At 39.0% G+C, this 20,039-nt stretch overlaps 1 protein-coding gene across 1 annotated transcript; it reads left to right on the top strand.

Moving 5' to 3' along the window:
* Nucleotides 1–443: 443 nt before the first annotated feature.
* Nucleotides 444–20,039, top strand: LOC105043405 (uncharacterized). Its single transcript, XM_010920940.4, has 6 exons — nt 444–1,918; nt 10,285–10,425; nt 10,514–12,272; nt 13,184–13,410; nt 15,793–16,742; nt 18,640–20,039. Exons 1-6 carry the CDS (start codon nt 602–604, stop codon nt 19,790–19,792), a joined length of 5,547 nt encoding a protein of 1,848 aa, XP_010919242.1. The 5' UTR covers nt 444–601; the 3' UTR covers nt 19,793–20,039.

A 20,039-nucleotide genomic window follows, 5' to 3' on the forward strand; every position in this document is an offset into this window, starting at 1 on the left:
GTCATACTAAACATGTTAATTAAGAATTTCAGTAATTTTACTGTAATATTATCTATACGTATTAAACACAATAATCGATATTATCGATAATTTAATAATAATAATTTATTTTGAAGATAATCTTGATTATCTTTTAAAATTATCTGGTGATGCACCGAATACAACCTAATATTTTTTTTTTGATACTTAACTATAACAATTTTATTCTACTAATTATAGCTCAAGCGAGCCCAAGCATCCAAGGCTCCGACTCCCAAAGCTCCCAGTCCCCTAAATCCCCGTTCTGATTTTCTGAAGAACCAGCAATTCACAGGCTCGCTCCACCACATGAAAGAAAATGTCCAAAACCCACTCCCTTAACCCAAAATTAAGACGAACTCTCACCACCCCTGAACCCAATATTCTACATTAATAACGCTTACACACTCCCTTACAGCATTGAAATGGCTGGAAAAACAAATCGCGTACGATCCCGCATGGAAAAAACCCTCCTCCCTTCTCCTCGCCTTCTTCTCACCCCGCTTGGGCTTCTTCCTCTTTAGGGCGATATTTCACTGACCTTTCCTCCGTCTCTCTCGCTCACCCTTCTTCGTGTATCTTGATGCCTCTGTCTCAGACTCAGGCGGCGGCGCCGGCGGTGGCCTCCGGCGGCGGCAAGCGGCGGAAGGGCCGGCCGGCGGGCTCCCGGGCGCGAAAGAAGCAGAAGAGGCTGGACGCCATCTGCGACACACCCTCCGGTCTTTCCATCCCGGGGATTCGGTCGCCGGAGGACGATTCCGGCCGTCTTCGCCGCAGCTCCCGTGTCCGGAGAGCCCCGGCCGTGCTGGACGCCTCCCCCACGCCCTCTCACCGGAGGAAGAGGTCTAGAGATGGGGATTCGCCAATTCGAATAGGGGGTGGTGGGAGTCGGAAGAGGAGGAAGAAGAAGGGGAGGATGAGAAGGAATGGCGATCGTCAAGATGAGGGAAAGGCGCTTCTTTTGCGGAGAAAGGAGACGTCTTTGAGCCCTTGTGGCCAAGAAACTAAGGATTCGGAGGTGGAAGCGGGGAATTGGAGGTCGAGACTACGATCTAGGGTTGCGAAGGTGGGAAGCAAGGCCCCCTTCTTTGGTGAAAAGAAGCATCTTCGGGCATCGGGTAGGGTTGTTAGAAAGAAAAAGGAGCCTTCGAAGCCAGTGACTAAGGAGGGGATGAGTGGGTTGGATTCGCCGGCATTAGGATCCAAGAGGGGCAGGAGGAAGAGGGTTTCTAGTGATGAGATATCTGAGGGTGCTGAAGAACCTGGAGATAGAGATGTCATTTTGCCTTCAGATGATGGAGAAGATAGCGGTCAGAAGGCATCCCCTGAAGATGAAATTAAAGCTGCCTCTGATTTGCAGCTTGGTTGTGAATCAAACGAGGACTTGCAGACTGCTGAGCAGGCTCAGGAGGTTAGAGAACAGATTGAATGTATGAATGTAGGTGGAGAAGAGAAAGTAGATCAGCCATTTGAACAAGGGACTGCATATCCTATTTTCCAAGTGGAAAATACTGACTTGGGAAAGGATGCAGCCAACCTATCAGGCGAACATCTGAACAGCAAAGCTGTTGAGAATGAGGAGATCTTGAAGGACGATTATCTGGAATTGCCCATTTCACAAGACAAGCTTACCGAGCCGCATGTGAAAGAAGGTCGGAGGTGTGGCCTTTGTGGGGGAGGGACTGATGGGAAGCCACCAAAGAGACTCGTCCATGAGTCCATGGAGAGTGATAACGAGGCATATGAAGGATCGTCAGCTTCAGAGGAACCTAACTATGATGTGTGGGATGGGTTTGGAGATGAACCTGGTTGGCTTGGTAGGCTTTTGGGACCTATTCGTGATCGTTTCGGCATGGCTCGTGTTTGGGTGCATCAGCATTGCGCTGTTTGGAGTCCGGAGGTGCAGTATATCTACTGAGTTGTCTTTGTCTTATATTATTACATACACGTCTGATTGGTGGAAATCATTGTATGCATTTCTTACTGCATGTTAGAGATGTTGCTACCTAGCTGCCTTTAAATGTAATTTTGTTCATTTTACACTGTCATTAGATGATTCTATATTTTCAGACATCGTTGATGCCTCAAAAATGAGTATATGGCAGCCATGCTTTGCTGCCAGATGGGTTCATACAGCTAACTTCGACTGGTTCATTGGGGTTGCCTGAATTGTATTGGTTCTGAAAGAGTGCAAGTTTGCCAACCTCTCACAACCTAGTTTTTCTCCTCCAAGGAGTGAGCTAAGCCTGAACTTAGCAGAGGTTTTCAGAGCTTTATTTAGGCTCATTAGCTAATGAAGTATATTCTAGAACTCCAGTTGAGCTTGCTAGTTAAAATTTGAACTCAGGGTTGTCTTATCACAAGCCAGGTTATTTAAACTCATTTAAACACTTATCTGTACATTTAGTGTTTTTGGAATGCTCTTCTTTCATCCTTCTTCTTCTTCTTCTTCTTCTTCTTCTTCTTCTTCTTCATTTTAATTAATTATATTTTTTTTTATACCATACACAATCTAATATTTTATGTTCTGTCTCCTTCTATCCACTTGGATCAAAAAGTAAATTACATGTTGTTCCATATCATTTTGCTAGCATTAAACATGCAAAAGTGTTGCTTAAGAGTTTGATTGTCATAAATGTATAACAAAGACCTATGAAAGAGGAAGTAGAGGTGGAAAATGAAGAAGATTGATAATTTATTGATCCTATTGATCAAAATCTTAAACAAGTGGAATCCACTTTTCTTGATTGTGTACTTTCTACTATTTAATGAGTGGCATGATATGTCAACGAATGCCCTGGAAATAAAATGAAGAGAGGAACCAATTTAAGAGCATTGAGATATGATGATTTGAACTTTGGATTTGATTACTGGGAGAATTTTTAAAGTTTATCGTAGGGACTCTTTGCCATATTTAGGTTGTAGGATGGCACTTTCTTTGAAGGTTGAACTTATTTTGTTTACAAACCATTGGAAGTTGTAGTTGGTATTTGGTACCTAGTCCTTATGTAATGGTAGACTTAAATTTTAGTGCACCATGACTAAAGTTTTGGTGCCTTTATGGAGTAGTAGAGCAGACATTTTTTTACAAGTGAGGGCCAGAACACACCTACAGAAGTAATGGCGAGAAATTCAAGGAGTGAACTTGGAACTAATTTAAAAGGCAATAATGAAAACATATTAAGGAGGTCAACATGGGGATCATCTTCGGTTACCAAACCATGTTCCGGTCTTTCATAACCATATGATCGATATATTATTTTCATTAGAAGAATATATAAATTGATCTTTTTTTAGTAGAAAATAAAAGGAAGGAATTGTAGCCATGTGCTAGGGTTTTAAAGAAGGAATAATATTGCTGTAATTTCAAAAATATTGATATATTCTTGGTCTTTTATATTGTTTTTTTCATTTTTGACTTGAGGATCCTCAGTAGACTGGGAAATTTTATCTTGTGGTGAAATTTATACTTATTAAGAACATATCTTAGGATTTCTAGAGGGCTCTTTTCTGGTGTCAAGTGAGAACATAAATATTTTGACAGGCTGGTCACAAGTTAAAATTTACTGTAGAGCAGTTGAACCGTTGAAGAAACAAAGATCACCTACAAGACTCAACTTCTCTTCATGAAACTTGGGCAATCCATTGTACATATATTTATTATGTTAGATGCATGGAAGGTAGCACCGGAATTGGTATCCGTGCCAGTTGGCCGGCGAGATGGTACGTTATGGAACTAGTATCCGTGCTGGTTGGCCGGTGAGCTAGTACGTTATGCCCTCATGCCATGCCATCCTAACATGAACTGCTCGGCAAAATCGAAGGGGAGGGGGGCAGAGAGAGAGAGAGAGAGTCGTGGTTGGAATAGGGGTGAGGGAGGGGGGAGAGATGGCTTTCGGAGCCCTCTTTCCTCCATGCATTGGAAAGGGGGCTTTTGCCCTTTTTATATATATTCTTTTGGAATTTTTTAAGTGAAGTTGGCTGCTATAGCTACTTTTTTTTAAATTTTTTACGTGAACCTTTTTTGAAATTTTTTAAGTGGATGATGATTTCATTTTGAAATTCCTCATTTAAAAAATTTTCAAAAAAATAATAAATGAAGTTGGTAGTGGTTGCCGACTTTACTTAAAAAAATCAAAATAAAGGGGCGGAAGCCCCTTTTGTTTTTTGAAACAGGGGCAAGTTCCAAAGCACGGAGGAGAGAGGGCTTCATTTCAAGGGCAGGTTCCAAAGCACGAAGGAGAGAGGGCTTTGGAAGCCCTCTCTCCCCCTCTCCCGCCCTATTTTAGTTGCTGCCGGCCACACACACACACTCTCTCTCTCTCTCTTTCTCTTTTTCCCTTTCGTTGGTTTCTCGATCCAGAGGCCAGAACTGTCTTGATCCGCCGCTAGTATGGTTCGGAACCTGATTCGGAGCGGTTCCACCGATGTTGGTTGGATGTATACTATGGGGACTTTAAGTCTTTACCTTAGGAAACTCTGGTTGAGATTAAACACTATCTTGAAATATTATCAAAGTAACAGACAAATTGTGATGATCGATTGAAGTCTAGAAACTTGCCATGTTGCAAAAACTAAGAACTTGTAGTTTGAGCCTCTCTTTTTTGTCTCTCTAAAGAAAAACATGCTGATAACAATCTAATGAATTGATCCACTAAAAATTCTTGGTTTTATTTTTTATTTGTTTGCCACTGTAGTTCCCTTCTTTCTTCTTAAATTCTAGTTTTTTTACTTATCTTTATGACTTTTTAATTATCACTAAGTATCATTCCTTGCATGCCGTATAGTTGGACCATATACATTGAGACAAATTGCATGAGTTTCCAGCAACATAAAGAGCATTATTGATTTCCTTGATAACTGAGACCATAGTATTTGATGATTTAGTCATCATGATTTTGTTTTTAAGGAGTGTTATCTTGTTGCGATGTATGAGCTGACCACATGTAGATGTTGGGATATGTCATTGTATTATAAGATCTTGAATGTTCTTGAGCTTTAGCAAGGACACATAAATAACGCTTCAGGTGGAAGAGATAATGGAAATAAAAATATAATTTGATAGTCAGGGATTTTGCAGCTCCGCTGTTAATATTAGGCCATGTTGGTAAAACAATCTGTCAATGACTAATTCACAACATTTTTTATTGAGTTGATTTCAGAAGAACACTAACAATCTCCACCATGTATGATATGAGTCTCCTGGTTTGTTAGTTAAGTACATGATCCTATCTACATCTAACATTATGTGAATTCTAAGATTCTTGTTGAATCATGGATAGATATTTATCAATTTAATTTTTTGTAATATAAGAAGCTTAGTGTTTTAGGTCTATGGAGTCTCTCTCGCCCTCCCTCCCTCCCTCCCTCCCCCGACCCCTGCTCTACTGTTTGATTTAGCTTAGGAGGCTTAGGTAGCATAAGTATGTTTGATTAAATGGATTTTATCCTCCATTACATGTTAAATAAAGAGGAAGGTTTTGAAAATCAATATAGAGCTTGGTACTTGTTTTTGGCTCAACCAGTATGGTACCGGGCCATCCTGCACCGACACGGCACTGGACTTCATACAGTTAGCATACCGTAAGGACCAAATTTTTGTATTTTTTTTCATTAATTTGGTTTTTTTATGCATGATGAAGATATTTAGGTGATCTTATTTGGTATTTTAAGAGATGTTTTAAACTGTATGTGATAATTGAGGGTTAATATCTGTACCGGCACAGTGTTTAATTAACTAACAACATTTATCAGCGAAGATTGGCAAATGCAGTACAAAATTGTAAAAAGAAAATCATAATAACTTGCTTTAATAGTCTAATCTCATGTAGAATTTCGATGGCTCTTATGTACATCCGGGTCTTGCTGGTAGTTTGGACCTGGAATATTATACCAACCTGAATATAGTCCCCATTCTTGTTGATCATAAGATGTTGGATCATGACTGGGTTGTGGCTCTTAGTGCTGCAAAGGTGTACATCTACTACTCCTTGGAGCCTAGTCATACCTGCTCAGGATAGTAGGAAGCAGCATTACACTCCAAACCCTGGCTATACTCATATCAATAGGAGGGATAATGTGCAGAGTTGGATCTAGTGGGATATGTGATGTGTGGAAGAAACCAAATAGATCATACGTGGATGAAGCATAATGTCCAAGCTGTCAGATACACTAGGAGATCCTCCTCTAGCATATGATTAGATTTGTTGTTCACTGTAGCTATCCGATGCACTGGTAGACATGCCACTAATGTTAACTCCCTCTAATCTACATAGCAACTTCTCAACTTATAGGTACTGCTCCTCATCTCCTTTGTCTCCTCTCTAATCTTTTTCATTAGTTTGGCTTATGATGTGCCAAGTGCACATATTATCCTCCTGCCCCTAAACATAAGTTTCGGCAATTGAGCCTCCGATATCTCTACATACCCATCTCCATAACGTTGATCTTGTGTGCCTCTTGCTGAACCAACCCTGGATCCTCTCCTCTTGGAGGATGATGTCTCTCTGGTTTCTGTCCGAGCGTTGTGGTTCCGATTTTGCATGGCATACATAAACTTTCCCTCATTAGTAAAAGAATTGAGCCCCTACTTTGCTTCCTTTAGACTTTGCAAGGGGTCCAACAAGATAGCAACGAGGCGGGTATGGTTGGGTAGGCCATTACCATACTCACATTGTACCATCCTTGGGGTGGGGTGGGTATGGTTAGATAGGGCGGGTGGGTTAAGGTGGGTAAAGCTATAAAAGTCATTATTTTTGCATACAAATTAACCAAATGAAAAAAAAATATAAAAGTAAATTTCAATACTTCAAATAACATTGAACAAAATAAGAGCCAAAGATATAGAGCATAGCAAACCAAATTTTTAATAATAATAGAAACGACAAACAGAAATATTGTTCTTTAAGAAATCAAATGTCCGGTAAACTAAGAAAAGCAATCGTTTTAAAAAAAAGAACAACTAAATATGTATCTTATAGTCTTTCACATGATTAATCTCTCACGATTGATTACAATACTCTTTTCTCTATTATGATCATGATCATCCAGGATGATTTAAATTTTGCTATCGTGTGGTGGTCTTAATGAACCTACAAAATATAAAGAAAAGCTCTGTAAGTCAATAACACATAGAATATAAACCAGACTTGAAGCAAAGAGTGTGGAGGGTCCGATTGGTCAAGGCTTATGTGTAATCAGGCCAGGTTTGAGGGGGCTATTGCCATTACCCATCCTTGCCGCTGACTCTAAATAGGTTAGGGTTGGGTCGGGTACTCATTGGGGCGGAGTAAATTGCCACCCCTGGCATATGTAATGATGTTTTTGAGCCTGTCCTTCAATGGTGCTATCGAACATCGGGCTCTCTTGGACCCTTCTTATTAGAAGCTATCTACCAACCTAAAATATGTGCTTCGTGCATATCATACACTCAATTTAGAATTCATGAAAGACATTTTCAATGCATTTTCAGTTTGATAGAATCTTATCATATTAGTCATGATTCATAAATAATTATTTTATTTAAAAAATAATTCAGAACTTATTTTATCAATGAACAAAATGCGAGATAGTTTAGAATTGTTCTCATTAATTATCAAATGCATGTTCTATATTTTTGACAATTAAATCATAAAATAGGTTGGAAATCAGAAAATTATATGTTAATCAACAAAATACAAGGTGAAAATTTTAGAACTCATCTTTTTAATGATCAATGCATGATGCATATTTATTACATTTAACTAACATTTTCAAATTTTAAATATTTTCCTGTAAAAATAGTCTAAAAGTCATTAAAAAATCTGTTTTCTAATGAAATGCATGACAATGAAATTTAAGAATTACATAGATAATTTGGGACATATACTATGTTTTTAAAAGATTTTTAAGGAACTTAGGTATTTTAAATTATTTTCTTGATAAATAAATTACTTAAATAATTATAAATATTTGAGAAAGATATTACAGCCATAATAAGTGCAGCACGTGCATACTACGAATGCAGGCATGCTACAATTCTTTAGACTATATTCCCACTTGCTTTATTTTTATTGATATTTTAATATAAAAAAAATTATATAATTTATATTTTTTTGAAAGTAAAATTCATCATATTGTATGGTGCTGTCTACAATATCCAGAAATATTGAAGTAAAACAAAAAATTGATGTAGATTGCCCCTTTTTCTGATTTTTGCCAATACCAGAAAATAGAGATCCAAGGGTCTTACCTGAACAGAGTGCCCTTCCTTGCTGGTTCATTGGGTTTCTCTCTCCCAATTTGAGCAAAAAAACCCTCCCCCACCCCTCCTTCCTCTCTTTCTCTTTTCTCGCCAACTGGGTAAGAGGTCTTGGGAGTCCCTCACGATATGCCTAAAGGAATTGGAGTACCTAATTGGCCCCCCTACAACCCCTTTTCTATTTTAAATAGATTTCCCAGGATGTCCCAGTTGGGATGTGTTCGAACTGGTAATATCAACTTCAGTACCAGTTGATACCAACTGGTTCGTTCAGGATGATTGATACAAGCATTGTACCGGTTGAACCAGGGTCTGTACCACCCCGGATGTCCCGTTTTTGCAATGTTTTGGTGACATGGGTCTTGTCTTGGTGCTAGAATCCTATTGGAATGGTATGGTGCTGGTGGTACCGTTCTGTTTCACCTATTTTGGAAACCTTGATAAATGGAATATGAGAGATCAACAGCTATGCAAGAAAGCCTTATATTACATCCACCATTCTTTCTTAGATTTTAGCTGAGACTTGTCAGATCTATCATGTCATTGTAGCTATTTGGTGAAAAATTAAATATAACATTTCTTAATGGAAATTTGGTGGAGAAAATTGTGAAATGCAAAAAGGAAAGGGTATCAGAGAACGTAGATGGCAAATTGATTCATGTTCCCATGGCTACTTTGAACTATTAATTAATGAAATTTTCTTCCTTATTCTGTTCCACGTTTTGTATTACCTTCCATATGATGTGAAAAGGCTTGTATCTATGTCTATGTACACATGCATGCATGTATGTATATATGCATATGTTGATGTATATGTATTTAAGCATTTGCATTTGTTCATTACCTCGCATCTCACATCATATACTGGAATGTATGCCCATTTCCCATCTTTAAAGAATATTTATGTTCTCCATTTTATCATGATTGAGTATTCACATCTGTGTCCCCATATGTAGTGTAGAAAGATTTTGTTCATGAAGTGCTGAAAAATGCTTACTTTGATATTGTTACTATGTATACCATTATTGATGATATCATTAACACCATATAACTTTTTTTATAAATGTGTAGATATAATAAATGATTGGCATGGTAGGCTATTTGTGTTTCCCAACTTTCTTTGATCTGGACTACAATTGATAGTTCAGATCATATTCATTGCTGCTCATCTGGAACCAATAATATTTACTGGTTCCTGCACCCACTGTTTCTACTGGATTGGAACTATGCTTCGGCCGGGAGGCACCCTCAGCTCCTGGATACATAGGCCTTTTGCATCCTTATCGCCCTGGGATAGTGAGGAAAAAAAAAAAACCTGACTTTTGTCCAATGGGTCGGATTCAGTTTAGCTGCTGGATGACATGAAGGATATTGCACTTACCTGTTAGGAGTCGGATAGGTTAAGTAGGTACGCAAAGATACCGAAATGAATTAGCCACTCCTTTTCTCAATGGCCACCAAATGGATATGCAGGAACCCCGAAGTTCTAGAATAGCTCATAGAATGAAGAAGGGGTGTGACCTTATGGCCGACTATACTAGTTCTCCTAGAGGGATAATCTTGCTCTTACAGGATCCTAGTTTTTGGGATATTACAAAAATTTTCGAATTCGACTTGTTTATAGTTCATAACTCTTTGGGTTCCCATCTTTAGGTTCCTGTTGTATAGTTGATAACATGCCTTGAAATAGCATCATGTGTCATCATGGTTGTGTAACTGCAGCATTTTTAAATGTTTCATCACATATGCCGAACTTGTTGATTGAGCATATACAGATATCTGCTTAGTGGGATAAATCATAAATGTGTCAATATACTGTTGACTAAATAGCTACATGTCCTTCATATTAAATCACCTTCCTTCAGGATGGGGCTTAGGCCTTGTAGTCTCTGATTGTGTTAGCATCTGTCATTGTATAATAACATAGATGCTGATGCTAGACAACAGATATTCAAAAAGGTCTTTTTATTATCTTCAGATAATAAATAACTGTCATAAATTCAATGCATGTATGTTGTGAATTTCAGGTATACTTTGCTGGTTTGGGATGCCTGAGAAATGTTAGAGCTGCACTTTGCAGGGGAAGGGTATTGAAATGCAGCCGTTGTGGGAGACCTGGAGCAACCATTGGTTGCCGTGTTGATCGGTGCCCTAAAACCTATCATTTGGTTGTATATTATTTCTCTGCTATTGATGATATATCTTTATCATGTTTTTTTTCTTATTTTTCCTTGTATGTGATCTTTCTTGTTGCAGCCTTGTGGCCGAGCAGATGGTTGTATATTTGATCATCGCAAATTTCTAATAGCTTGCAATGATCATCGGCATCTTTTCCAACCTCAAGGAGAGAGTTACTCTCAGCAAATTAGGAAAATGAAATTTAAGAAATTGAAGCTGGATATGAGAAAGCTTTCACATGATACATGGAGGAAGGACTTGGAAGCTGAAGAGAAATGGTTGGAAAATTGCGGAGAGGATGAAGAGTTCTTGAAACGTGAAGGCAAGAGGCTTCACCGAGATCTTTTAAGAATAGCACCTGTCTATATTGGGGGTTCTTATGAAAATGGAAAGTCGTACCAGGGTTGGGAATCTGTTGCTGGGCTCCAAGATGTCATTCAGTGCTTGAAAGAAGTGGTACTATTACCCCTTTTATATCCCGAGTTCTTCAGTACCCTGGGCATCACACCTCCTAGAGGTGTTCTATTGCATGGATATCCTGGTACAGGTAAAACATTAGTTGTACGGGCATTAATTGGTGCATGCTCTCGTGGGGAAAAGAGGATTGCTTATTTTGCTCGTAAAGGTGCTGATTGTTTGGGAAAATATGTTGGTGATGCTGAAAGGCAATTAAGACTTCTTTTTCAGGTTGCTGAGAAATCTCAACCTTCTATTATCTTTTTTGACGAAATTGATGGGTTAGCTCCATATCGGTCTAGGCATCAAGATCAAACACATAACTCAGTTGTGTCAACTTTACTTTCCTTGCTTGATGGTCTGAAGTCTCGAGGTTCAGTTATAGTGATAGGTGCTACGAATCGTCCTGATGCTGTTGATCCTGCTCTTAGGCGACCAGGGAGGTTTGATCGGGAAATATATTTTCCACTACCAACACTGAAGGATAGAGCTGCTATTTTGTCACTTCATACTCGAAATTGGCCAAATCCTGTATCTGGGTCTCTTCTTTCATGGATTGCAAATCAGACTGCTGGTTATGCGGGTGCTGATCTGCAGTCTCTTTGTACTCAAGCAGCAATGAATGCTTTGAAGAGGAACTGTGCCTTACAAGAACTTTTATCTTCTGCTGAAAAAGGATCTGATCATCTCAGACTTCCTCCTTTGCCAGAATTTGTCGTGGAGGAAAGAGATTGGTTAAAAGCTCTTGCACTTGCTCCTCCTCCATGTTCCCGAAGGGAAGCAGGAATGGCTGCAAATGATGTAGTTTCTTCACCACTCCACTCTCATCTTGTTCCATGCCTTCTAAAACCGCTGTCTCACCTGCTTATCTCATTTTACATTGATGGGCGGATCTGGTTACCTCCTTCCTTTCGCAAGGCATTGCAATCTATTGAAAGCATCATTGTTTCTGCCTTAGAACAGAGAAGTATCCCTGCCATCTCTTGGTGGTGTCAGCTTCATTCTTTAACTTCGGACCCATATTTTGCAAATGAGATAGTGAAAGTTCTCTCTCGCTATGGCCTGGTGATGGGCCCATCAGGATCTGGTCCTTCTTATCCATTGGAAGATGACAATGATGTCCTTGAAAGGTTTGCTTCCTCTAGATCAGAGACTTCTGATTCTTGTACACACCGTGAGTCAATGCAGAAGTCACTTAAATTGGGGAATACATCAGGATTTCGAACCTTGATTGCTGGAACTCCCAGATCTGGCCAACAACATCTGGCTAGCTGCCTTCTTCATGGGTATGTGGGCCATGTTAATATTCAGAAGGTTGATTTGGCTACTATTTCTCAAGAAGGACATGGAGATATTATTCTTGGCCTTACCCAAATTCTAAGTATGTTTTTAGATTTTGTTTATTAGCTTTCTTGACCATTAAAGGTTATTAAGATTGATTATTCTCCTACCTCATAATGGAGCTTCAAACTTTCATGCTTGGATATCCCTCTGTACACTAAAATGTTATTCTTTCCTTTCTTTAATTAATTATTAGCCTGGATTAAACATGTATTGACTTGTTAACTTAGTATTTTTTTTTCTAGAGTCATTAATGTTGCTCAAAATGTTTAACAACTTCATGAAACATGAATGATGTTGACACCTGATGCTGTAATCGGACTTGGTTCTATAACTTTAGGCCTAAAGTTTCACCTTGAATGCATTAATTGTTTGATGCATCCTGCATCCAGAAACTGTATGTTTTTTGATAATTTTGCAAGTATTTGTAAGACCTAGATTTCCTGGTAAAATTCATGTGATCCAAGACAAGCTTCTTGATTCTCTAGCAGTTCATTGGTCTTAATTAAAATTCTCTCCATGACTCAAAGAAAGTCTTAGCTCTTTTACTGTTGCATGAATACTCGTAACCAGATTAATTGATTTTCCTAGGACATCTGATTTCTATGACAGAACCTTCCTGTCCAGATTCTCCTGGGCTTCTAGTTTGTTTGACAGTCTGGTAGGTACCCATGCTGCAACTTCTCTCAATTGATTGTGACCATTACTTCTTTCAATTGTTTATGTGGTTCATTACAAAGCACTCTCGGTTAACCAAGTTGTTTTACACTTATCTACTGTTGAATTAGATCCAAAAAGTCATTGATCATTGTTATTATCCTCATGTATTTTCTTGGACATCTTTCATGAATTGCTTGGGTTCAAATAAAATGCTTTTAGTAATGAAATGACCTGTCTATTTTATGTTCTATTTGCCATCTTTTGAAATGTTTGACTAATTTTTTCCATTAGTGAAATGCCTAAATGTGGGGAGATGCATAATCTACATGCCTAGAATTGATTTATGGGCTATTGATGAGACTTGTGGAGAGGATGCCAAGCAGAGTGAAGGCAGTGCAAATGCCTGCAAGTCATCCCAAGAACTAGGAGTTGATGTAGCAAAAAATTCTTCACAAGCATGGAATTCATTTGTTGAGCAGGTGGATTCTGTGTGTGCATCTGGATCTATAAATATTCTGGTAAGCTTCAGATTCAGTCTGCATTACTATTTTTTTATCCTTTTAGCTGATTTCATAGTTCATGTGAGCATATGTTCTTGATTAGAGACTTCTGTGTATGAGCTCGAGTTACACTGACGATCTCCATCATATTTGATGTTCTCTGTTTTGTCATCTATGTTCAGTCTGTTCTTCTAACCATTTGGTGCCCTATATGTTAGTATGTGTTCTCTTGTGCAGAATTTTGCATATATCTGCAGGCTTTTATGCATAGTGTTAGTCCAAGGGGAGTAGGATATTGTTGTTTCAGATATATTTGCATGTGTCCTTCATTTGTGCAACATAAAACCAAAAAAATAAAAAAAGAAACCAATGATTTCATAGAAACAGCTAAACTGTCTCTCCTGCTTTGTTTGCTTTGTGCATGCCATGTTCCTTTTGTTATGCATATATTCTAATTAGGGGTGGCAATCAAGTCGGGTTGGAGATAAACGGGTCGGGTCATATACGGGTCAAGCCAAAAAATCTCTAACCTGAATCCGACCTGTTTATTAAACGGGTCAGATTTTGAAACCCGAACATGTTCTGTTTAATAAACAGGTTACCTGATCCAACCCGTATAACTTGTTTATCAGGTAACCCACCACCAAAAAAAATAAAAAAATGAAGAGCCCATGTATCCTGTTTATCAAGTAGCCTGTAACCCATTAAAAAAAAAAGGAATAGAGACCGGAGGGGTTTTCACCTTCGCTGCGAACTCGTTCGGCAGATCAACACTCGGGCAGTGATTTCACGCTCTTGGAGCTGCTGTAGGACGTGGATCCAGGCATCGTGGGTAGAGAGGAAGAATCCAAGCTGACCGAGCTCGAGGTTCCTGGAGTAGTCGGAGAGGGAGATCTCGGAGACGTTGAGCTTCGAGACGTCGTTGTGGCATGTGGGTGAAGCTGAACTCGTCGAAGGGGATGATGGTCTGCCCGTTGGATCGGATCTCCATCATCCGAATCTCCACCGCTGACAGCCGAAAGGAGGCTAGAAGCGCCACCGCGAGGAGGAATAGGCAGAGGAGGGCCATCATCGCCACCGAAGGCTCCAAGTTCCCAGATCTCGATCGCTCGATAATGGCGGCGAGTGGTATGGGCAGCCGATGGGAGCGAGCAACAGAGCGAGTGGCAGAGGGGACGGAGTTGCGTGGGCGACGGCGTGGAGGAACTCGCGAACCTCGGTGCATTGGCATGGAAGAGGGAGGCGATGGGGGGTGAGGCGGTGAGATTTAGGCTTTAGGGCTTTTTGGGGAAGGAGAATAGGAACATATGAAGTGGGGCGATGGTCGATGGATCACGGAACTCGGAAGAGATCACAGCCGGTTAAAACTCAAAGCTCGACATGTGACCACTGACGGATCACGGTCGCGGATCACAACCGCGGATGAAAATTCAAATGGCCGCTCATATTTTACCATAGATCCATAGTCCAAATATTTTAAATAAAAATTATAAACGGGTTAAACAGGTTGGACGGGTCGAAAAATTTAAACCCAAATCCGATCTGTTTAATAAATGGATTAAATAGGTTGAACCGTTTACGATCCGAATCCGTTTAAGCCAAATCCAAACCTGTTTAAGGCGAGTCGAACACGTGTCGGATTGGCGGGTCGGGTCATATTTTGCCACCTCTAGTTCTAGTCATGTCTGCACCTTCTTGAATATGGAGCAAAAGAAGTATGGTTTTTCTCTAGAAAAAAGGAGTGACTATCTAATTCAAATTTGTCCTAGCATGCATATTATTCAGTATTCTTGACTGCTCTCTCTTGTCACGTGCAAATCCTAGCTATCAGTTAGGATGTCAGTAGATTGATCATTCTCAGGATCAGTGAGTGCCAACATCATTCCTACCTTTTATATATTTGCACTGGTGCTTCATCCGAGTTTTGTCAGGAGGAAGCTTTTGATCTAAGTTTATAGATTCTTTTTACAGGCCGCTTATCACTTGCTGATGCAAATAATGCTCTCTCTCTCACTTTTAGGAAAAAAAAAAAAACTCTCCATGATATAATATCTTGACTCGTGTTTGCTTTGCATTGGTCATTTTCTTCTTGATAAATTATCAAGACTGCATTTTATGAGCTCTAAGTTTGTGCCATATCTTCCTAAGGTCTCTTAAGCAAATACTGATGTTGATAGTACAAACATTCTGGTGCTCAGCATAAAGTGAGTTGTTAGATTTGTTATCTATTTCTGCAGATTAAAAGAGCAGATTTTTTTGTATTTTCTCATTCGCTTAATGCCTATTTGCTGAGCAAAACTGGCGGTCATGTTTTTTGGCATCTCATTTACTAGTCAAAGTGCTTGTTTTGTGATTGCAATTGTGTTTGAAGTTTTTGAAATTTATGTTTTATGTTTGCAGGCTACTTGTGAAATGCAGAATCATGATCTTCCTCCTGCAATAAGGCTTTTTTTTTCCAGTGATGCTGTGAATCATGCTGATTCTGCTCCTTCAGAACATATAGCACCACGATTTCTGATGTGTGTTGATGGAAATTTTAATCCTAATCAGGTGATTGATTCGTGTGCGGCAAAATTATCAGAGGACCTGGTTCAGCATTATGCACAGCTGGTGCATCACAGAACTCATATAAGCAATTCTCATGATAAAAATGAAGTCTTTCCTGCAGTGAAAGCTAATATAGAACCCCCGAGGCTAAACATGGATACTTCTGTGGATGCTGAGCGGACTGTTTCAAATGCTGGAGCATCTTGCAGGGACAAAGAAACTCAGCAAGTTACAAATGGTGATCAGAGATGGTCACCACCATCTAAGATGAGAGTCCATGACAAGGTTGATCTTCAGCTTGATAGGCATAAAGGTTCAGTTCCAAGGATTTTTCCTGGTAAAACTGTGAAAGGGAGTTCAATGTTAGCAATTGCCACATTTGGTTATCAGATTTTACGATATCCACAATTTGCTGAGCTTTGTTGGATAACCTCGAAACTGACAGAAGGTCCCTCTGCAGACATAAAAGGGCCTTGGAAGGGTTGGCCATTTAATTCTTGTTTGATGGATTCTAATAGTTCATCCAACAAGGTAGTTGCTGGAGCAAGCGCAAGCAATCTTAAGAATCGAGAAAATTCTGGTGTTGTAAGGGGTTTAGTGGCTGTGGGTCTATTGGCATATAAAGGTGTCTACACTTCAGTTAGAGAAGTCTCTGTTGCAGTTAGAAGGGTTTTAGAGCTTTTAGTTGGGCAGGTTCGAGCTAAGATTTTGGGCAGGAAAGACAAATACCGTTACCTTCGACTTCTGTCACAAGTGGCTTATCTAGAAGATATTGTTATTAGCTGGGCTTACACATTCCAGAGGTAACACTGTTCTTACTAAAAATTTTCAGATTGGGCTACCTTTGCTTTCTTATTATCTTTCAGTTTCCATATTGGTAGAAGAATAAGCAGAACAATCCAGCCTTGTCCCTTCTTGTGGCTTGACTTTATGAACAGTTATTCATTAACCTTTCCTGTAAGGGTGACTTCTGTTGTTATTCGCCATCTTTCCCTTATCCTTTCTCAGAACTTAAATCCATGTTACCTTAGGTCTTCCCATTCTCCTTCTTGTTGGATTGGCACATTGAAGTGCTCTTTATTGAAATTTTGTTAGATCTTCATTACACATGATTGGCATCTCAGTTGGTTCATCATGCTTATCCTAATATACCCATTTCTCATGCTTATCCTAATATACCCATTTCTCAGTCTATCCTTAATTTTTCCATACATTCATCTCAACATCATCATCTTTGCTATGTTCAGTTGGCTTATCAGGGCACTCTCTTAACCCAACATTTATAACTACCCCTTTTGAGATAGTTTCTAATAGAGAAGAATATTTTTGTTAATTGGGACCTATTAGATAAGTACAAGATAACACCACTTGCCTCAGCGTCAGCCTATGTATAGCAGCTGGTATGGGTAGGCACCTGCTTGACCTGACAGACCTAAAAACCATGCAATTGTGCCACTGGGACTGTGCCCAATTGCATTCCATTTATGCTCTATATTACTCCCAAAACTGTGCCTTGATAACACCACAGAAATTGTGCCCATTCACCACAATAATTGTGCCTATCTTGCCAGCTACATCTTCAAGCGGTTACATAATTTCTTGAAATCCCAAGATCCATCTTAGAGGTAATTAAACACACCAACTCCACTTTGAAATGAGGAGCCAAACCAACTGAAGTAACAGCCTTTCACAATTCAACGAACACATCTTACAAAACAGAGTTGTTATTCACTACTTACTTCACCCTGAATACTAAGGGAAGAATTGGAAAAAAAATAGGGTTATTCATGGATGATATTGGAATCAAGTAGTCATCCATGACTTCAATTGTGACATAGGTTTGTGCTTTGGTGACCAAGGTATAATTGGTTGTATAACAAACCAGAAGAAACTTTCCATGCCATCCACTCAACTCTCTATCATTCATATATTTGTTTGTATATCACTTCCAGGATATTTGACCAAGTACATTATGTTATCACCTGGCAGTTTAGTTTTGCTGGAACTTTATTTTCATTTCCATTTCCATTGAAATTGCATTCCATCCTGGTGTTATCTACAAATTTCATCCATATTTTCATTTTAACAATTATACCCTTCCTCTTCTCATCAATCTACATTACATCATGTGCAAATAATATGCACTTTGTTGTATTTTTAGGCCCTTATTCTCTGGTTTTCCTCCATATTCTTTTGTTCTTTTTACATTTTTAGGTCATTTTCTTTCCTTGGTCTGCTGATTTTAATCTGATCTCGCATTTGTTCTTGTCCTCTTCTTATTAATCAAATCACATTATCTGCAAATAATGCTGTGACAGTACAGTTTTAGTTCCTATCCTTTATGGCTTCCTCCATAATCTTTGGTTGTTGTACACAAAAGAAATTGAAAATATTCTAATTTGCAAACTCTCTGCAGTTTTTGCTGAATTTCCTTTCCCGCGTTAATTGATTTTTCCAATGTAGGATTTGCTTTTTAATTCCTTTATGGCATTCAGAAAATCATACCCTTTTTTCGACATTATGGTTGGGTAATTTATCATTCTGCCTTTTTGGTTATGATTGCTAACTATCTTTTCTTACTGTCCTGTTATGTATCCAAAATCTGTTCTTTCCCTGAAATTTTGTGAAACTACCTTTTTGACATTTCCAAAAAAAATTCTGACTATTAACTATATTGTTCTTTCTGTTTTGTTTCTACAGTGTACAAACAGATAATCAGATTACAATGTCAAACACCAAGTCAGTGATTACAGAGAGTCTTTATGTAGATAATAATTTGAGCAGCGGTAATATTGTTCATGATCCTTTGAGCATGCGGAGTGTACCAAATGTAAGCTGCAATGAAGAGGTTTCACCTAAAGGAAGTCCTCATAAAGTAGTTACCAGTAATGGAGAATGTGCTGATTTTAATGAAGGGACATCACCTAGTTCTGATACAAGCATCATACCAGATGTTAATCATTTTCAGGAGCCTAATCACTCCAGCTTTCATCCAGGTTCTACCTCAGCTGCAACTACACTAAATGGTGATGGAACTCATGGATCAAGGAGTCCATCACCTGGTAAAAAGCTGGCAGATATGAAACATGTCGATGGCTTGGGAGCGACAGAAAGCAACATTCCTGCTGAGGCTAATATGTCCAATCTTGACAGTTCGGTTGCAGTGACCATGTCTTGCTCAAAAGAGGCTAGTGACAAGTGTAATTGTCTGGACAATCATCATTCTTCAAGTAGTGGAGGGCATGTTACCGATGAACTTGGTACAGTTTCTGAGTTCACACACAGAAAGAGTAATGAGCTTTCAGTTGTATCCGGGACTGCATGCCAGTACTGTTGTTGCTCTAGATGTCTATGTGCTATCTATGTGCTGGTTCGTAGAATTCTCTATGATTGCTGGAGACCCAAAGACCATTATTCCACAATAGATGATATCCACGATCTACTTGCTTCATGTTCTTTGCGTCTTTTAGCAGCAGTACGGAAATCTTATATTTCTCAAAGTAGCAGCAGCTCTGAAGAATGCTTTGGAAAAAATCAACATCAAAGAGTTCAGTCCGAGTGCTGTGCTTGTCAGGACATTGTTAACAAGCAGGTTAAGAAAATGGTGTCTCGGCATATGGTACATTTCATACCAACAGAATGCAGTTGCCACATAAGAAATGAGGAGGATTCTGAAATAGCAGATAACGAAAGTATTTCTCTGTTACAATCAGCCTTAAATTTTTTCTTCAGAGATGGTGTGTTGATGCCTTCATATCCCCATAAAGAAGCTGTACTTCATTGCAGATTTGAGAAATTATGTGTGTGTTCCATATTAGAGATGATATTGATGATCAAGAAACCACTGTGTTAATGCCATATAGTTAGTTAAGTCGTCTCCTGTTGACTGAAGAAGCTGTTCATCTTTTTTGTCAACACTAAGGTTTTGTCCTACTTCTTGGTCTATTTTGCAAAAAATTAAGTAATGTTCTCAATTTTTTACATACACATATATGAAAGGTTTCGGAAGTTTTGAAGCCCTTTATCTGGGTGCTATTTTTGTTAGCATGTACATATTGTTACATGGTTACTGTCATATCAATTTGGTGGGAGTTCTCATA

This window comes from Elaeis guineensis, chromosome 2, assembly GCF_000442705.2.
Source record: "Elaeis guineensis isolate ETL-2024a chromosome 2, EG11, whole genome shotgun sequence".
In the NCBI taxonomy this organism is placed as follows: Eukaryota; Viridiplantae; Streptophyta; class Magnoliopsida; order Arecales; family Arecaceae; genus Elaeis; species Elaeis guineensis.